The following is a 21395-nucleotide window of genomic DNA, read 5'->3' as shown; positions in this document are numbered from 1 at the left end:
GAAGCGGCACGCGGTGCGCCGCGCCTATCAGTGTCCGCGGAGGCCGCTGCGCGCCCTCTGATTGGCTGCTGCCACACACCGCACCGACCAATGGGATCGTGAGAAGCTGTGAAAGTGGGCGGGGCCACCAGGAGGACGGTTCCACTCACTTTATTGAGGTTAATTCTGAAGTAGTAAACAACCGAGGCTCTGAGGGGCTTGTTGTTGTTGTTGTTGTTGTTTATTTTGAACACTGACGTTTAATTTGAAGCCACATTGCCGCCGCTGCTGCTGAAGAGATGATTTAATAAGTTCAGTGAAGCTGTTTGACCCAGAATGTTCAACCCTGTCATCAGGACTGGACCTGAGAGAGTGTGTGTGTGTGTGTGTGTGTGTGTGTGTGTGTGTGTGTGTGTGTGTGTGTGTGTGTGTGTGTACTGACTGAATATGTTGGGTGTGAAACTAAAAAGTAATTCCAATAGGCCTGTACACAGGTTTGATATATCAGATTACTTTAGCGTTAGAAGTATTCAGGAAGTAGGATCAGTATAAAATGTGATAATATTGAATATAGAAGGAGTAAATACTTTTACTTCTTTCTCCCTCTTTTCACCACCATTGAATTAGATATATGTTTTATATGTCTATAGAAGTACGTTCAGGTGTGTGTGTGTGTGTGTGTGTGTGTGTGTGTGTGTGTGTGTGTGTGTGTGTGTGTGTGTGTGTGTGTGTGTGTGTGTGTGTGTGTGTGTGTGTGTGCGTTTGAATAAGTGTATTGAGATAAATTCAAATCAGTACAAATATATTTTCTTTTATATGAATATGCATTTTCTCTATGTTTTGACATGTATGAAATGAATTATTTATATAAAATCTATACAGTATTTTTATCCCAGTATTCATTCAGTGTCATATTTGATGTATAATAGTACTCAAGTAAAATGACTGAAACATGCAATGATTGACTTTTTCTCCTTCCCTTTTCAACCATATATATATTTATATATATATTTATTTATTTATTTATAAAACCTTTCAATTCAAGGGAAAATGGAAAAATAGAGTAAAAGCAATAGATTATATCAGAAGTGTGTTATTTCCTTTTTCAGCATTCTATTTGATGAGACATAAACTCACCAGGCTTCACTTTGTAAAGTTGATTTATTGTCATAAAAAGTGTTAATCCTGCAACAATAATCTCTCCTAATCTGAGGTTTTCCAGACATGATGGATGAGCTTTGATACCGACAGTTAAATTAATCTGTGCTGCAGCATCATAATCATTCCTCATCAATTCTTTCAAATGAAGTTGAGCTGAAGCTCCCGGACGTCACGAGCTTCCTCAGGGTGTTAACGGATTGATAATCCAGCGGCTTGTTATTCTCACACAAATATCAGCGGAGGATCAGACCGAGTTTTTCAGAGAAATCACAAAAACACAAAGACAGCAGGAAAGTTAAACCGGCTCCTTGTATTTATATTTACATCTAACTTTATTATGAAGAACCAGAAAAGAAACGTTCAGGTGAACCTTTTATTACGTCACAATTTTAATTACTGATTTTACTTGTTCTATTTATCTATCAGAGCTTCAAACGACAAAAAAGCGCATTTTTTTATGAATTATTATTATTATTATTATTATTATTATTATATAATAACATTGATCGTTTAAGACGCGTTTTGCTTCTTTACTGGGCTGATCTGGGGTAATAAGTTGGTCGCGGGTTCGAGTCCCGCTCTGAACGAGTGTGTTTCTTGTGTTTTTTCCCCCGAATAATAAAAGTAGGAACAATAATCTAAAGACCCAGAATGACGCCTTGAACGAGCTTCTTTAGTTTCTTTATGCGACTGAAGGTTTCAGACACGAATCGTTTGTAGAGAAAGTTCCTGCCGCACAACCTGAGCCGTTCACCTTTCAAGCACCAGCCTGGAAATCCAGGAGAATCAATGACACAGCAAGTTCACACGTTTTACCCTGAACTACAATCGAAAGTCTCAGTTTTAACTCGCATCATCCGGAACCGAACCTGCAACCGACCAGCAGCTTCTCGAGGCTCAACTTTGTTGCTTTGACTTCATTTTATTCTGGATTTTCTTGCCGCTGACTTCCGGTCTGGACAAACCACTGGAAGCGTTTCACCTCGATCATTATTCTTCTTTTATTTTCTTTTTTTTTAATTAATCGCATTTTTCCTCCATGTTTAAGATTCTGTCATTTTAAATTTGCATGAACGCTTAATAGCTGGAACTTCATCTACAAAGTTCTTAAACTATATTTCGCAGGTTTTTAGTAAATGTTCGCATTTCTCATTTTAAAAATCACATTTCGACATAACTAGTTTGACTTCTTTGGTCTTCATGCATCCTGATGTTTGCGCATTTTTTAGTGAATTAACCGCATTTTCCCGTCATATTCAGGATTCGTTCAGTATTTATATCATAAATAAACGATACGTGAATTTGCTCACTTCTTTCTGCCCCTGGATTTTGTGATTTCTCTGCATTTTCCGATCATATTTAAGATTCTGTTCTTCTAAATTTGCTGAGCAAGAATCCACAACGCAATGAAACCTGATGTACCAGGGGTTGTACTGTGTATTTTGTAATATTTGTTCAGTGTGTGTGTGTGTGGGGAGGTGGGCGGGGGGGGGGGGGGGGGGGGGGGGGGTTGTTACTTTGAATTTGCACATTTTTGTTTTAGTGAAAAATTCGCCTTTTCTCCTCAATATTTAAGAGTTTTGTTTTAAATTTACAGAGCATGAATGCAGATTATATGAATAAATAATCTGCCGCAGATCTTCTGCGTGTTGATATATTTGTGTTTTTCTTCAATCAGATTTAAAACTTTATTCTGCGTGTTGGTCTCGTGATAATGATGACGTTGCAATATGTTATATAAAATAGATCAATTATTTAATGTCAACAACCTGTTCAGTCTTTTATTTTGATGAGCCGAGGCCCAGTTTATTGTGTAGGGACTTGTCTTGCGGGACCTGCGGAGTGAAGCGCGTGACTCTGGTCCTCTGGACCTCCTGTTCGCTCTTTGCCTCCGGGCCGCAGCGCGGCCCCGTTAACTGCCCCTCCATGTGTGCGGGGGTGAAGACGTCAGGCCCTGCAGGTGCACTTTTATTTGGCCCTTCGTCTTAATTTATTGGGGGCTTAAGGAGCAGCCCCCCCGCCCCCCGCCCCCCCCCGCCCCCCCCCCCCGCCCCCCGGGCTGCCGCTTCCCCCGCAGGAATGCTTTGAAGTGGCGGGCGGAGGATCCAGAGCAGGACCCTCCAGGTGAAAAGTGTTGTCTGTGTCCACGGAGTCATTAAGGACAAGTAACCGAGCGGCTGGAGGGGGGGGGGGGGGGGGGGGGGGGGGGGGGGGGGGGGGGTGGCGGGGGGGGGTGTAGGGTGTGTGTGTGTGTGTGGGGTGGGGGGTGGGGGTGGTGGGGGGGGGGGGGGGGGGGGGCTAGGACAGTATGAGATAAACAGCCTCATATGAGAAATATTCCAGATTCTGTTGAAGATCAACTCTTCAACATAAACTCGGTGACACTTCTACCTCTTGTTGGCAGGTTGTTTACATTGTTGTTGTTGTTGTTGTTGTTGCATGATTTGGCCGCTTGGTGGCAGTAGGAAAGAAGAAAAGAAAGAAAGAAAGAAAGATGGTTATAATATCTTCATCCCTTCGGTCTCATCGCTGGTCGGTTCAGGATGTTTGGTGGGTTTTTCTTTCTCTCTTTTTTCTCTTATTCCTTTTTTTTTATTTTTCCTTTTGTCTTTTTCTTTATTATAGTTTTTCTATTATTTCCTTTGGAGGATGTTGTTTGGACGGAGGGACGGAGGGACGGACGTCCCACTGTGAGACCAGCTCAAAGACGACTTCTGACAACGATGTGAAATTGTTGAAAAACTGCATCATGTGAATTTTAATATAATAAATATATAATAAATCTCAGATTGCTTCTGGCAGAAAGCAGAAAGGCAACGGGCCGGAGAAGAGCAACTAGATCACTGATGTAACAAGGTGTTTTTAAGAGGATTCATTCCTTCAATATATTAAAGAGCTGGATCCAACACAGCAACTCAACACAGCAACTCAACACAGCAACTCAATGAAGCAACTCAACAGAGCAACTCAACACAGCAACTCAATGAAGCAACTTAACAGAGCAACTCAATGAAGCAACTCAACGAAGCAACTCAACAGAGCAACTCAATGAAGCAACTTAACACAGCAACTCAACACAGCAACTCAATGAAGCAACTCAACACAGCAACTTAACAGAGCAACTCAATGAACCAACTCAACAGAGCAACTGAACACAGCAACTCAATGAAGCAACTCAACAGAGCAACTGAACAGTTCCACTTGGCCCTGGCCTCAGACCTTAGCCGCCCTTTCATTCATCTCTGAGGGTTTCAAGGTGGTTTTGAAAGGTTTTGAAAAGGTTTTGAAAGGTTTTTCCACTTTGAGCTCTGGGATCGTTTGAAAGGACCGAATGTTTTGGTGACGATGGAGAGAAAACTGAAGGATTTCCAGGAAGTTTTCAAACCTTCATCCTTCAGTAAAAGATTCCCAGAACCGGTTCATGAAGGTTCCTCGTGGATCCGGAGCAGGTTCCAGCGGCGCAGCGGGACTTCGGAGACATCCGAGTACTTTTCCAGGATCCTGGAAGAGATTTGAGGCGTTCCAGGTGCAGCCGGCCTGTAAAGCCTCTGGAGGACTTCCATGTGTGTTTGAGGAGAATCCAGCTTCTGGGATGGACAGAAGATCCTTTACTTCTCTTCAGCTCGTCTCTCAAAAGGAGAAAATACACCTGCAGGGATTCACAGGAAACGCTAATCTGGAGGTTTTAATCCAGATTCTCTAAATAAAAACATCAGTACTTCCTGCAAATGGGCTTCATTTAACTGCGAGGATGAGGAGGATGAGGAGGATGAGGAGGATGAGGAGGGTGAGGAAGGTGGGGAGGGTGGGGAGGGTGAGGATGAAGACGAGGGTGAGGATGAGGAGGATGAGCTCCCGCGGAGCGTTAATCCCAGTTAAAGGCAGACGGACGGCGTCGGATTGAAACGCAGCGTCTTGTGAAGCTGTAAAGTGTAACCGGAGCTGTGGAGAGACAGAAGAGCTGAGCGGGATCCTGTTGGCTTAATTAGCCTCTGATGGAGCGACAACACATGGAGCGGAATGCAAAAAACAGGCCGGGGGGCAAGAGGGGGCAAGAGGGGGCAAGAGGGGGCATTAGTCTCTGTCTGACACCTCGACCTCTCCTGGCCGAAGTGCAACAAACAGGAGGCGTCGCTCCGCCTCACCCCGGAGTCTTCTCTCACTCCGTCACCAAACTCATTCATGTTGTTTAAGTTGGTTGTGAGAAGCTCCAGATTCAATCTGATCAGACTGGAGATTAATCTGGATTACCGACTCACCGTCTTCATTCCGATCTAGAACCCAGTCCTTCTAGGAGGAGAGTCCAACGAGTCACTGAGGAGAGGCGACGCAAAGAAGACCTCCAGTGAACAGGAAGGAACCTGCTGAACAGGTGGAGCGTCCACATCGGTCCGGGGGGCGGGGCTTGTCCGGGGGGGGGGGGGGGGGGGGGGCTGAGCCCACGCCTTCCAATGACGTGGCACATTGTGATTGGCTGTCACAGTTAGCGTCGTAGCTTCGTGGAACGCTAACGTGGCTGTGTGAGGTGAGGAGGACGACGCGAGTGGTTTGTCTGGTGGAGCTTCAGGAGAGACTGAACGTGTCGGTCCCGTATCGGAGTTTGTCCATGTGGATTTGCCGTAGTTCATATAGTGTGTGACATCATCAGCAGGCGCAGGCATAGACACACATATATATACTGTATATATATACACTGAACAAAAATATAAACGCAACACTTTTGTTTTTGCTGCTATTTTTCACGAGCTGAACTCACAGATCTAAAACTTTTTCTATGAATGCAAAAGACCCAGAACTGTCAAATACTTATGACAGAAAACAAAAGAACTAGAAAAAGAAGCAAGATAATTAAAAAACAAAAATGGATAAAAAGGGAGGAGATGCCAAGTGCAGCTCAAACAATTAGAATCTCAGCGGCTGTAAACAAAGAAGAAGGAATAAAATCTAAATAAAAAGGCCACAAAAGATAAAAATGTAATAAAATAAATTGAACCGGTGACACTTCGTGAATACAACCTCAGTTTTTGTATGCATCAATCATTTTTCCTTCTTTCTTTCATTCCAGATCATTTCCATGTTTATTTATTGTGAAATAGTGAAAAAGTTTCTTCTGCTCATAAAGTTTGCAGCTCTGGGATGAAGATGTAATCCCACTGATGTCCACTGGGGGGCAGACTGCGGCAGCCCGTCCGTCATCTCAATAAAAACCTTCTATATTTCTATTAAGTCATATTGAGTGAAATAAACGAAAACTAACTGATAAATACCAAATGAGTGATACAAGATCATCTAGAGCAAATAATCCAACCTGAGAAACAGATTTTTCTTTTTAACATGACACTTTTTAATGTTAAAAATGATCAAATGATATTATATAAGGAGGTAAAACTTGTAACATTTAAATGGATTTGTGATGTTGGAATCATTCTGAATTTGTTGTCTTCAGAATCTATTTTAAAAACTACTCTGCTTCATGCTTCATGCTGTTCTCTTCATCTTTTATTTCTTCTCCGGACTCTGGGAGGAAGCGCATGTAAAGCTGTGGCCACTAGGGGGCAGCATATGAGAGGTTTTGAACGTGACGGAGTCCGAGAGCAGAGTTACAAAATGTTTTAACAACAAAAACCATCGATGAGCCGCTTGAACTGTGAGGATTATTAGATTTAATGACTTTCAGAGGGAGATGTTAAAAAGCTTCGGACTGAGCTGGATTACTGTGGATCTAATAAAGTAAATATTAAACCAAGTAGGAGTCCAACTCCAAGCAGGAGTAGGAGTCCAACTCCAAGCAGGAGTCCAACTCCAAGTAGGAGTAGAAGTCCAACTCCAAGTAGGAGTCCAACTCCAAGCAGGAGTAGGAGTCCAACTCCAAGCAGGAGTCCAACTCCAAGTAGAAGTCCAACTCCAAGTAGGAGTCCAACTCCAAGTAGGAGTAGAAGTCCAACTCCAAGTAGGAGTCCAACTCCAAGCAGGAGTCCAACACCAAGTAGAAGTCCAACTCCAAGCAGGAGTCCAACTCCAAGCAGGAGTCCAACACCAAGTAGAAGTCCAACTCCAAGTAGGAGTCCAACTCCAAGCAGGAGTCCAACTCCAAGTAGGAGTCCAACACCAAGTAGGAGTCCAACTCCAAGCAGGAGTCCAACTCCAAGCAGGAGTAGAAGTCCAACTCCAAGTAGGAGTCCAACTCCAAGTAGGAGTCCAACACCAAGTAGAAGTCCAACTCCAAGCAGGAGTCCAACTCCAAGTAGAAGTCCAACTCCAGGTAGGAGTCCAACACCAAGTAGAAGTCCAACTCCAAGCAGGAGTCCAACTCCAAGTAGAAGTCCAACTCCAGGTAGAAGTCCAACTCCAAGTAGGAGTCCAACTCCAAGTAGGAGTCCAACACCAAGTAGGAGTCCAACTCCAAGTAGGAGTCCAACTCCAAGTAGAAGTCCAACTCCAAGCAGGAGTCCAACACCAAGTAGAAGTAGGAGTCCAACTCCAAGTAGAAGTCCAACTCCAGTAGGAATTAACATTATAGACATCAACAACGTCACCATGACGATTAGAGATATCTGTGACGTCATTTCGACACGGTGAAACGTGATTAAAGATATCTATAATTGCCACCACAGATATATTTAATGGACGGAAGTGGTGACGAGTCAAAATGAAATAGTAGATAACAAGATCTCACATTGTGGATGTTCGTAATTGAATTGATGAGATCTGGAATCACGTGCTCCAGACAACTGAACGGGGAAGGTGACGTCATTCTTACACGTAGGAATGACGGTGTTTTTATCTGAAATGTTTATTTAGACGAGTAGGAATTGAATAGTGGATATTTGTGTTTCTCATCCAGACGAGTGATTAAACGTTAAAACGTCTTGCATCATGAGTCAAACTCTTTCAAAGACAAACGACTTTTACTTTTCACTCGAAATAGTATTTCTAATGTTTTTTAAGTAAAATATCTACAAATTTAAAGGTAGAAGATTCTATAAATAGTATATCAGTGATTTCTTTCTCGATAGAAGCTTTATTTATTCTTCTAATAAATAAGTTCTGGAGTTCAATGAGGGTCTGAATCTGTTGTGAACTTAAACTTCAACATAATTAATCATAAAAGCTCCAAAATGTTCCTTGTTTTGTTTTGATAATCGCTTCACTTCCTCACGTCTGTTTCATTTGTTCAACAGGTGAAACTGATTCACAATTAGTGTCGCTTCCTACCTGGACAGGTGTGTGTGTGTGTGTGTGTGTGTGTGTGTGTGTGTGTGTGTGTGTGTGTGTGTGTGTGTGTGTGTGTGTGTGTGTGTGTGTGTGTGTGTGTGTGTGTGTGTGTGTGTGTCGCTTCCAGCTGAATCTCTGATCTGATCTTAATCTCTGGAATATCTGGACCCAGAGCGTCTCACAGTTCAACCGTGTTCCTAAATGACTGTGACGTCAGATTATCTTTACGTCATTACCTTGTGGTACTTTGCTGAGTAGAGCTTCGGGAGTCTTTGGATCCGACCAGTGTGAAGAATATCTTCAGTATTCGAGGATCACCGTCTCAGCCCGAGCTCCGTTCTTCCCGTGACTCTACTGCTGTCGGACCTCACGTGGCTAATTTACATACGAGCAAAGGTTTGCCGGGCTGGACCGTTTGTCATTCATGTTCAGGGGCGACGGATCACTTACCATCGTGGGAATGTTTAAACTTCTCATCCAATCACAGTGCGAAAAAATAAATAAAGTTAAAGTGACTGTTTTAAAAAAAAAAAAAAAATGCAAGAAGTAGAAAGTATAGAAAACTGCCTGAAAAAGTAAGAAATATAAGTAAAAAGTAGGTTGAAAAATAACTATAATACTCCAGTAAAATACAGATGCATTAAAATCCTTGTGACTGGGTCACCGTAATAACAATCCAACTTGGTAGTTTTATTTTGACAGTCACCGTAATAACAATCCAACTTGGTAGTTTTATTTTGACAGTCACCGTAATAACAACTCAATTTGGTAGTTTTATTTTGACAGTCACCGTAATAACAATCCAACTTGGTAGTTTTATTTTGACAGTCACCGTAATAACAATCCAACTTGGTAGTTTTATTTTGACAGTCACCATAATAACAATTCAACTGGATAGTTTTATTTTGACAGTCACCGTAATAATAATTTAACTTTGTAGTTTTATTTTGACACTCACCATAATAACAATCCAACTTGGTAGTTTTATTTTGACAGTCACCGTAATAACAATTCAACTTTGTAGTTTTATTTTGACAGTCACCGTAATAACAATCCAACTTGGTAGTTTTATTTTGACAGTCACCGTAATAACAATTCAACTGGATAGTTTTATTTTGACAGTCACCGTAATAATAATTTAACTTGGTAGTTTTATTTTGACAGTTACCGATAACAATTCAACATTGTAGTTTTATTTTGACAGTCACCATAATAACAATCCAACTTGGTAGTTTTATTTTGACAGTCACCGTAATAACAATTCAACTTTGTAGTTTTATTTTGACAGTCACCATAATAACAATCCAACTTGGTAGTTTTATTTTGACAGTCACCGTAATAACAATTCAACTTGGTAGTTTTATTTTGACAGTCACCGTAATAACAATCCAACTTGGTAGTTTTATTTTGACAGTCACCGTAATAACAATTCAACTGGATAGTTTTATTTTGACAGTCACCGTAATAATAATTTAACTTGGTAGTTTTATTTTGACAGTTACCGATAACAATTCAACTTTGTAGTTTTATTTTGACACTCACCATAATAACAATCCAACTTGGTAGTTTTATTTTGACAGTCACCGTAATAACAATTCAACTTTGTAGTTTTATTTTGACAGTCACCGTAATAACAATTCAACTTTGTAGTTTTATTTTGACAGTCACCGTCATAACAATCCAACTTGGTCTGTCCACTAGAATGTTCTCCTTGTTAATGTTTAGAGCTCATTGTTCTCTGCTGTGTGTGTGTGTGTGTGTGTGTGTGTGTGTGTGTGTGTGTGTGTGTGTGTGTGTGTGTGTGTGTGTGTGTGTGTGTGTGTGTGTGTAACGAGTGGACCAACATACTAACTACATCTTTTTCAGAAAGTCGCAGTGACGTGAAACTTTTCTAAAAAGAAAATGGAAAATGACGCGTTTTCACTTTAAATGTGTAAATTGAGAAATTAGAGGAAAAAAATCAACTTTAGAGAAAATATGTCAACAAATGTAAATTTCTACACAATGACTGTTTTCAAACAAAGAGAAAGACTGAAATGTAAAATGTATTTCAAGTTTATTTTTCACCTTTAACTTGAAGTCAGATCAGACTGTTTGTATAATAAGTATTTATAATATAGATAAATATAAGTTGACTTTATTTAAATTTCGTGAGGGAAGATGGAAGTTCTGTGACCTCATCAGGACGTCATGATTACTTGATTATTATAAGTGATGATTTAAGATTAATATCATGACGTCACATCTTTTGATTCACGTTTACTGCACTCTCTAAAGTAACTTGCTTTAACTAAGTGACCAGAACTGATTCATCTAATCAGAGTAGTAGTAGCAGTAGTAGTAGCAGTAGTAGTAGCAGGAGTAGTAGTAGCAGGAGTAGCAGTAGTAGTAGTCATAGTAGTAGTAGTAGTAGTAGTAGTAGCAGGAGTAGTAGTAGTAGCAGGAGTAGTAGTAATAGTAGTAGTAGTAGTCGTAGTAGTAGTAGTAGTAGTAGCAGGAGTAGTAGTAGTAGCAGGAGTAGTAGTAATAGTAGTAGTAGTCGTAGTAGTAGTAGCAGGAGTAGTAGTAGTAGCAGGAGTAGCAGTAGTAGTAATAGTAGTAGTAGCAGTTGTAGCAGTAGTAGTAGCAGTAGCAGGAGTAGTAGTAGTAGCAGTAGTAGTAGTAGCAGGAGTAGTAGTAGTAGTAGTAGTAGCAGTAGTAATAGTAGTAGTAGCAGTAGCAGTAGTAGTAGCAATAGTAGTAGTAGCAGGAGTAGTAGTAGTAGCAGTAGTAATAGTAGTAGTAGTAGCAGTATTAGCAGTAGCAGTAGTAGTAGTAGTAGTAGCAATAATAGTAGTAGCAGGGGTAGTAGTAGTAGTAGTAGTAGCAGTAGTAGTAGTAGTAGTAGTAGCAGTAGTAGCAGTAGTAGTAGTAGTAGCAGTATTAGCAGTAGCAATAGTAGTAGTAGCAGGAGTAGTAGTAGTAGTAGTAGCAGTAGTAGTAGTAGCAGTAGTAGTAGTAGCAGGAGTAGTAGTAGTAGTAGTAGCAGTAGTAGTAGTAGCAGTAGTAGTAGTAGCAGGAGTAGTAGTAGTAGTAGCAGTAGTAGTAGTAGCAGTAGTAGTAGTAGCAGGAGTAGTAGTAGTAGTAGTAGTAGCAGTAGTAATAGTAGTAGTAGCAGTAGCAGTAGTAGTAGCAATAGTAGTAGTAGCAGGAGTAGTAGTAGTAGCAGTAGTAATAGTAGTAGTAGTAGCAGTATTAGCAGTAGCAGTAGTAGTAGTAGTAGTAGCAATAATAGTAGTAGCAGGGGTAGTAGTAGTAGTAGTAGTAGCAGTAGTAGTAGTAGTAGTAGTAGCAGTAGTAGCAGTAGTAGTAGTAGTAGCAGTATTAGCAGTAGCAATAGTAGTAGTAGCAGGAGTAGTAGTAGTAGTAGTAGCAGTAGTAGTAGTAGCAGTAGTTGTTTTTGTAATGAAATCCCACACAGATGAAATACTGCTGACACCTCGTGTTTTCTAACAAAAGACTTGAACTCAGTTTAAGAAGAAAACTTCCTTTGTCCTGAAAGTGAAAGTACCTCAGTTATAAGACAACAGAGTAAACTCCATGTAGTATTTTAATTCACCACAATATCAAGTTGCTCTAAAAACAAATGAAAGTTTTTCAGGTTTTATTCACATTTGATCCATTTCCTGTTTGTGGCTCCTGAAGAAAAACTGAAGAACAGCAGCTAAAGCTTTTATTTTGAAATTCAACAACATGCAGCGGGTCAACATGCTGATGTGGGGGGTGGGATGGGGTGGGGGGGGGGGGGGGGGGGTACTTGGGTGCCACGCATTTCAGCCTGGTACATGAGGGGTAAACATCTCAGTCTGGGGCGTTTATTCCGGGTGAGGGGGGGTGGGGGGTAGGTCAGTCTGGGGTATTTTGGGGGGGGGGAACTTAGTCCGGGGTATTCGCACACATTTCAGTGTGGGGTATTTATTCCATTTGGGGGGTAATTGTCCCCCGACCCCGCACACAGCCAAGTCACAATACCGCGGGTCCGGTTGGTCCAAGCTGAGGTCCGCGAGCGCTTCACGAGGACGAGCTGAGGATGCGCGAGTCCGCGGAGTCGGAGCGCTCCTCGTACTCCTCGTCGGGGGAGTAGAGGCCGGGCTTGGGCCCCAGCGGGCAGGCCGCCTCCTCCTCGGAGGGCCTGGAGGTCAGCAGCGGCGAGCCGCGGAACACGGAGCCCGCGGCGGGGCCCGCGGCGGAGGGCGAGAAGGGCGAGACGTACTGCGCCGCGGCGGAGCGCAGCTGGTACTGCTGCTGCAGCGCCACGGTGTTCCACAGGGTGACGTCATTGCGCACGAACGGGCTGGTCTGGCTGCGCGTCAGGGAGTTGCGCAACATGAGCGGGTAGCGCGCGGGCTGCGGGAAGGACGCCGCGGCCGCCGCGTGCTGCAGCGGGACGCCCAGAGCGCCCGGGCCGGACTCCGGGCCGAACCGGAGCGACTCCGGCACCCGGAAGGCGGAGCCCACCGACCACTTGGCGGAGGACGCCACCGGGTGGTACGTGCCCAGCGCGTGCTCGAACAGGTGTCCGTTAGAGGGCAGCATCAGCGCCTCGGGGTGCGGGTCGGCGTGCGGGATCCCCCCGCCGCCGCCGTCCGGGCCCCGGCTGGACAGCAGCACCTCGATGGCCCCCACCAGGTCTCCGCCGCAGCCCCGCAGGATGAGCTCCAGCACCGGCGGCTTGTGCGCCGGGAAGATCTTCTTGAGGACGTCGAGCGGCGGCCGGTTGGCCCGCAGGCTCAGCGGCAGGTTGATGGAGCCGCCGAGGCCCTCGATCAGCACCGCCTGCTCCGCGGGGCTGGGCGGGTACTTCTGGGGGCTCTCCGGTTTGTGCGCCTCCTTGTCGGCGCCGGGGGTCTTGGGGAGGCCGTAGCGGGGCTCCTCCGGGTGGGAGGGGGTCTCGGGGGGCTCGGGGGTGTAGCAGGAGTTCGGTTTGGAGCCCTCCGGGGAGCTGGCCGGGTCCTGCTCCTTGTCGCTGGAGCTGTTGTCCCCGCCCGAACCCTCGTCCGCTCCGTCCTCCGCCGGCTCTGCGGGGCCGCAAAACAAACGCACCAAAGTGGTTCCATTCATTTACCGCAGATAAAGTATTTTTATTTAATTACTTTACAGCAGAAACAAAAATATCAGAACAACATCGGTGGTTTTTCATAATTGTTGTTTATAAATTCTATTAAAAAAAAATCTTTTACTGTCAGAGGTCTCGATTTTTACCAATAAAATTATATATGCTGATACTATTATTATTAATGATAATATTTATATATATTCTCCAATACTCAATAATCAAATTACATAAGAATAAGTAAGAATATCATCGAATGCACACACATCCTATGTCAGGACACAATAAATACTCAATACATTTACTCAATAAGGGAAAACACAGAAAATTAAAGTTTTTTTCCAAGAAAAAAAAACAATCCCAGTATTTACATTTATTTAAATTTAAGTATCAGTTTTATAATGATGACATAAAGCTGTGTATTATGTTTTCTTAATTTTGCATCAATTTAAAGATTTAAAGGAAGTTTATGACAACTATGAAAACACTCTGTGTCACAACTGTTCTTAAAAGTACTTTATAAATAGTTGTTATTATTATTATAATACCTTTAAAATTAAAAACACAAAGTCAAGCACGTATTGTAAGTATTATTCTGTTGTTTGAGCTGTAAATATTCACATTCACTGATTCTGCACATCACAAACATCTGGACCCTGCTGACGTATTGTAATATTTACTGTTATTTTACAGTAATCTTTATCAAACTGAAGTATTCGTTGTAATTTTGCACTTTTCTATGTCGTTTTGCACCATTATTGCTTTTTGCTCTCCAGTTCAGTTATTCCTGTTGAATCGTTTCAATATTGTTTCTAAATCACTAAAACACAATTTGTTTTCAACATTATTTAACGTTGATTTTAAATATTTGAACCTTTTAAGAGTCAAAGTGATGAAAAAAAATCTGCTGCTCCTGGAGGATCGATGAACTTCTTCACCTGATCAACTGGTTTGATTTGTGATCGAAGTCATGAAAATACACACACACACACACACACACACACACCCACACACACACACACACACACACACACACACACACACACACACACACACACACACACACACACACACACACACACACACACACACACACACACACACACACACACACACACACACTCCTGACAACTACAAACAAGGAAACATCAGTTTCATCACTTTAATTCGGAGTTTGAAGTTTGAAGTTTTTGAGATTTTAGTCAGAAACACAACAAGCAGATCAAATCGTTAGAAAGTTCCTGTTTGGAGCAACTTTGGGTTTTAAAGTCAATTTAAAGACGGTAAACTGAAAAAATACTCAAATGGAAGTGAAGGAACGTCACGTGAGAAGAATAAATGTTCAAAGCAGCGAATTCCAGTACTGAGCTTCCTTTAGTTTTTACTTTAGATAAACTCAAACATTATTATCATGTTCACAAGTACACAAAGGAGATATATAAATATATAATATCATATATATCTATATATAGATATATATATATAAAAAGTCATTTTGACCACTTTCGTCTTCACTTTATTCCGAATTACCTGTTTTTCTTACTCATTCATGACTAAAAATATGTGAAGAAAATCAGAGCTTTTCCAGGAAATGACATTAAAATGAGATTAATAAGAAAAAGGCTGAAGTTACATAAAACGTGTCGTCTTTTGAGTGAATTAACATATTGGAGCATTTTCCTCTTCATTACGTTCAAACGTGTCGGTTTCTGTCAAGAATGAATGTGATATTGAACCTCGATCACAAAATGTCAAATATCATAGATTTACTTTTTAATCTTTATTTATTTTATATTTTTTTTACCTAAAATAGACCTTCAGTTTGAGACATTTAACATAAAAATGGTCAGAGTGCAGAGGATTCAAACTGTAGTGAACCGTTAGTATCTGAGAAGGAGCAAAGTTTAAACACATTCTTCTTAATTGGAATTGAAATAGTGATTTATTTATTTGTTTTAACGATTTAACCCTTTAAATTGTGACAAAAGTTTATTTTGAAAGACTCGTCAACATTTTAATATTCATTCATTTAGTTTTTAACGGTTTAATTTGTTGGAAAAAGGAAAAGTAAAGAAATATCAATCCTCTACTTTGTTTTTAGAAAGTTGAAGTTTAAAAAGTCCGTTTGAATAATTTCGATCAGATTCCAACACAATAAAACAATCGTCTGTTAAAAACACACAGTTTGACATATTTCACACTTCTTGTAATAAACTAATAAACATCCGTCCTGGATATAACTTCTCATATTGATCAAGCGTGTGTTTGTACATTGTGTTAATTTAAACTGTTTTTTATCTCCCAAACATCAAACTGGAGCAGTTTCATTAATTTAAATATAGATTTAAATCCAAAAACTAAGAAATTTAAAAAAAAACGCTCTTTAATTTGTTTTTTTAGAAATATATTTAATATATTTAATGTCCAAACAAACACGATCAAATTCCAATAAAATAAAGACCAGTTGTTAAAAACGCTCTTCAGAATAAAATCCTCTGAATATTACATTTTCATTCAGATTGTCCAGAAAATAGTGACAATTTATTTTAGAGAAAAAACAATCCAAACAGCCTAAATATTACTTTTGATATTAAGCAAGTATTTGTAAATATTGCGCACATTTCCATATCTTTAGAGCAGTTTTCATCTTGTAAAAAAACATTAAGTTAAAAGAGTTTGGAGCTAAATGCGCTAAAGACAGTTTGAGTGTTTATGATTAAAAACAGTTAAAATGTTGAGTTGTTCAGTAGAAAACTTCCTGTTGGTCTCGCTCTTCTTGTAATAACATGAAGGAGAAATACAATTATCATTAAACTCTGTAAACACGCTGATTCTCCCTCCAATAGGTTGAATTCTGGATTCTCTGTATTTCGGAACTTTTGGGTTCGGAGACGTTCCGTCTTTGTGTTTCCGGGAGAAACGAGAAGAAAAGTGGAGCCAAACGCTTCTAATGGAAAACTGTTCCGACCTTCCCTTGTTCAGTGGAAAACTTCCCCTCAGACCTGGAATCTTTTAGAAACAACGCTGATCATATTAAAGCTGATAAATAGTCCCCGTGTCTTTGTGTTTGTGTGATGCGGTCGTACCTGCGCCCCCGGGCTGCTGCGCCGCCTCCGCGCCGCTCCACCGCAGCTCCAGCTCCTCCGCGCGGCCCGCCGGGGCCGCCTGGCTCCCCTCGCCGGCCCCGGCCCCGGCCGAGGCCCCGGCGGGCTGCAGGCCGATGGCCGGCGGCGGCAGCACGCGCAGGGACTCCGGGATGAGGCTCTCCAGGCTCTCGTTGGCCTGCTGCCGGCGCAGCGCCACCTGCGCCGCCATGACGCGCTGCCGCTCGATGATGAGGATGCACTTCTCGCATGTGCAGTCCTTGAAGCGGCAGTAACGCTTGTGACCTTTGAGCCACGACAGCACGCCGTGGTTCCGGCACCGCGCGCACTTGGGGGTCCGCTGCAGCGGGGCCCGGGGCTGCGACACCGGAGCCCCCATGTACAGGTAGGGGGACCCGTAGCCGTTCATTGTGGCTCCGCGGAGCGAGCGGCGGGAGGTGCTGCCAGGAGGAGAGGTGGAGGAGGATGGAGATGCACGAGGAGGAGGAGGAGGAGGAGGAGGAGGAGGTGCCCTTCCTCCGCCTCAGAGCGCGCGCCCTGACGCGCTTTGGAGGAGAAACCAAACGTGTCAAAGAGGCTGAAACTGAAGCTGCCAGTCAGAACCTCATCACATCCTCTCCAGAAAATCCCTATAATAACAATTTACTTCTGTTCAAACACAATGACACGTTTTAAAGGATTTAATTAAGGAGCCTGGCTCCGCCTCGGCGCGCGCGCACTGACGCGTTTGGAGGAGAAAGTAAAGGTGTCGGAGAGGCTGAAGCTGAAGCTGAAGCTGCTGGTCAGAATCCCGTTTCTACTCAACATTCTAAAGGAGAAATCCCCGTAATAACAACTTCAACCTATTCAGACTCTGATCGACACGTTTTAGAGTAAAATGATGAGCAGAAGTTATTTTATGATCAGAAACAGGAAAAAAAAAGCAGTAAAGAGAAATAAACTGCAAATAAATAAATAGAATATTTCACTTTCTAAAATCTTTCTTATTAAACTTCGTTTAGAGATCTGGAATTAAACCTATTAGTGTGAATATTACTTTATTTATTTTAATAATGCTAATAATAAGAGAAACAAGTGAGGTAGAATTTAGGTGATAAATGTTTTAAAATGATCCAGATTAATAATAATTAGGGATTATTTCAGGTTTGAAGGCTGAATGACACTGAACTGTCGTTAATGATTCTAAATCTGCATTTTACAAAGATTCCTCTCATTTAGAGAAAACAGTAAAACAGGATTTCAGTTAATAAAATAATGAGTTTTGCTCATGTTTGGAAAAAAAAGGTCAAATCTTTGACAACTTTATAAAAACTTTACGTTTGACTGAAAATCCACATAATTTAATAAATGAAATGGAAGTTTAATGTGAATAAATGTTTCTGTTACAAAAGGAAAATTATATATTTCACTAAAAACATAAATTTATCACCTTTAATATCACTGCAGTAAATGAGAATAACGAAGTAAATATAAACATGTTTTTAAAAATGTTTCATCTCTAAAGATTTTGTGTGGAATCGTCTGCTTGTTGTGAGTTTATCTATTGATCACATTGATTAGGTTCGTTTAGGGATTCATCTTTAATGAACATTTAATTCACCTTCATCTGATAAAATGATCAAATTAAAGAGATTTACTGAGAGAAAGGGGGCGGGGCTTAAAATCAGCCTGCCGCAAAGACACACACACACACACACACACACACACACACACACACACACACACACACACACACACACACACACACACACACACACACACACACACACACACACACACACACACACACACACACACACACACACACACACACACACACACACACACACACAGTTTTGAACATTAAAGGCAGAAATAAAAGATAAAAGAAATAAAAAATGAGCTTTTAAGTAAAACCTTTTAAACATTGTTTAGAATGTTTAATGGTCTTGATTCTTTGATGTTTCGTTCGGATCATCTTCATTATCTTCATCATTAAAAATGAATGAACGAGATTCAGGGAGCCACTTTATGATATCGTAGATCAAAGTGTCACAAACTGCATCATTTTCCTTTGAGTCCACAAAACTTCAACATTCCTTCGGTGCTCTTTGATCTTCCAAAGCTAAAATATATTGTCTGATGATTTGATAAACAAATAAACCTTCATTTCAGTCAGTGGCGTCGTCTCCAGGAGCATTAACAGGAGCATTAACAGGAGCATTAACAGGAGTTTTCTTCATGGTTCAGACGCTGTTTGAATCAAAACCATCAGTGGAAATCTGCTTCTATTCACTAAAAGGAAGAAGGGATGAGACTGAAGCCTCACCAGAAATATGGAGGGAAAAGTTGGTGACTAAAAGTCATGGAGGTCCTGCAGTCCATCTTATGTCTCTACTGATGTGAGACATATTCCAAATATATAGATACAGAATGGAAATTAATCACAATCATTGCAAAGAAAAGTCCCATTCCAAACTGCCCTGAGACTGCTGACTGTCCCAGATATGAAAACTCTGTTCAGTGAAGTCATGATACTTTTCATTTAGGGGCGGGGCTAACGGGTGGAGGCCCGCCTCTAAAGACTGACTGGACGCCTGAGGTGTCACTTCAGGTGATTGACAGCCGACCGACTGTATTAACAGACACACGATTACAGCGAAGCGTTCTTATACAAATATTGAAGACCTGTTTCCATACGAATGCTCCTGTTGTTAATGCTGAGGGCAGATTGTTCTCTGCTGCAGGTGTTTCATTGTAAAAACAAACTACAGCACCGACTAGTGGCCCAACATGCGAACTACATCATTTTCAGTGTTTGTACCCCAAAACTATTCTGAAGGTAAATTCTCACAGGAAACGTCGCCGTGGAAACGAGGCCTCAGACTCAGCAGGACCGGTTCTTGTGGGAAAATGTTTTGTGGACAGATGAAACTAAAATAGAGTTTATTCTTCTGACAAAGTAACACCAAGACTTCATTTACAGAGAATGAAGCCAAGAAGGAGAAGAAGACCTGACCACCAGCTGAGCATGGTGGAGGAACCATCATGCTGTGTGGGGCTGCGTCTCCTCGTCCAGAACGCAGACGACTGTCAACTGACTTCAGAGAGAAAGTCTGAAGCCGTCCCACCGTCCCGCCATCCCTCCGTCCCGCCGTCCCCCGCTGTACGAGAGGATTTTAAATAAAGTTTTCTGCAGACCGCACGACTCCACCTGACTACACAAGAATGAAACACCGTCAGCCTTCGTCTCACATCAGGGAAGATAAAGGTCTTGAGCAGGGACAGAACTGTCCCCCTGCCAGGAAGAGGACAAGGTGGAGGAGAAGGTGGAGGAGAAGGTGGAGGGGAAGGTGGAGGAGAACGAGGAGAAGGTGGAGGAGAACGAGGAGGAGAACGAGGAGGAGAACGAGGAGGGGAAGGTGGAGGAGAACGAGGAGGGGAAGGTGGAGGAGAACGAGGAGGGGAAGGTGGAGGAGAACGAGGAGGAAAAGGTGGAGGAGAAGGTGGAGGAGAATGAGGCTCAGAGAGAGAGAACTGGGGATGTTAGCATCCTGCTGTTGAGCAGAAAACTACGTCACGTCATCCTGCATTTCCTTTGGTTTGATATAATATATAATCTACAGCGGTTCAGGAGGACGACTGGAACCTCAACCTGGAACTGAACACCAAGCTGGTTTGAGCCGGTTTGAACCGCTTTGAGCTGGTTTGAGCTGGTTTGAACCGGTTTGAGCCGGACTTTACCAACAGTTCTCCCAGACCCGACCTCCGGCCTCAGACAGACCAACATGGCGCCGTTTGTGGAGCTTTTAGAAAACTTGGTCTCCAGCGAGACAAAGACGTCCAAAAAGAACGGAAGGAAGAAATGGACGTTTTAATACAACGAGTTCTGAAAGGGCAAAAAATTGATCGAATCGATTTATCGAATTTGAAGCTGAAAACAAATTTTATTTTACAAATTCAATCCCCTGCCAGTTTTCTGGTTCTGTTCTACCGGTCATTGTGACTTCCCATAGTTGCTGTTGCACTTTAACTTAAACCTGGTTAAAGCTTGAATTTATTGAAACACCGAGCCTCTTCTACTTTTTACTTTAGCATTGTTAACATTCATTTTAACTCTGAGGACAATCGCCAATAAATCTGTCGTTCCTAAATGTATTGAGAAAAAAATGATCGAAATTTAATGGAAACTCCAATTTTTCTTTAAAAAAATGATATTTTTTTCTCTTTTAGGCCAAATCGCCCCAAAGTTCTGATCATAATCCAACTAAAAATCTCTGTTTGAGCTGAAATCCGCTAAAACATCCTGCAAATGTAGGAGAAAGAAAGAAAGAAAGAGTGAGAGAAAGCGGCTGAGGCCTTCGTCACTGTCAAAGTGTGAAACCGAAGATTAAAGCCTGGAGCTTTTATTGCTGCACAAGGTGCTTTTCTTTTCTTTCCTGTTTCCTATTTTCTTTGTTGGATTACTTTTGGATCCGGAGCTCGAAGCTGCCGAGGACAGAAAGCTGGAACTTTTCCATTTCATCCCGCGGACGTCGTTCGGTTTCCGCGGAACCTGGAGCGGCGTGGAGCGCGTCGGCTCGCCGGCAGCCTTTAACACGGCGGTACATAACTTCCATGATTAAGCTCCCCGCGTGGATAAAAGCCCCTCGGGGAGCGGCGAGCACGACGCCGACACGGCCCCTGTGCCGGACTAATAGAGGGCGTTGAAACATAACACCGGGCAAAGCCGGGGCCCATTTCTGACCGTAAAAAAGGTTTATTCAAGCAAATAATGGGATCGGCCGGCGCAGAATGAGAGCGGGGTAAACTTCCCGGCGTGGAGCCGTCTCCGGGGCTATTAAGCTTTTAATTGGAAAATAGCA

General features: G+C 42.3%; 1 protein-coding gene across 1 annotated transcript; it reads right to left on the bottom strand.

Annotated features, from left to right (window-relative positions):
• Window positions 1-12390: 12390 nt before the first annotated feature.
• On the bottom strand, window positions 12391-16960 carry dmrt3a (doublesex and mab-3 related transcription factor 3a; the record flags this gene model as incomplete). The annotated part of the gene is made up of 2 exons (XM_080468308.1): window positions 12391-13412; window positions 16534-16960. 2 exons carry the CDS (start codon window positions 16958-16960, stop codon window positions 12406-12408), a joined length of 1434 nt encoding a protein of 477 aa, XP_080324434.1. The 3' UTR covers window positions 12391-12405.
• Between the last annotated feature and the right edge of the window lie 4435 nt (window positions 16961-21395).

The sequence above is a fragment of the Lipophrys pholis genome (assembly GCF_963383615.2).
Source record: "Lipophrys pholis genome assembly, chromosome: 7".
Taxonomy (NCBI): domain Eukaryota; kingdom Metazoa; phylum Chordata; class Actinopteri; order Blenniiformes; family Blenniidae; genus Lipophrys; species Lipophrys pholis.
This window is presented reverse-complemented; position numbering and strand designations above follow the sequence as displayed.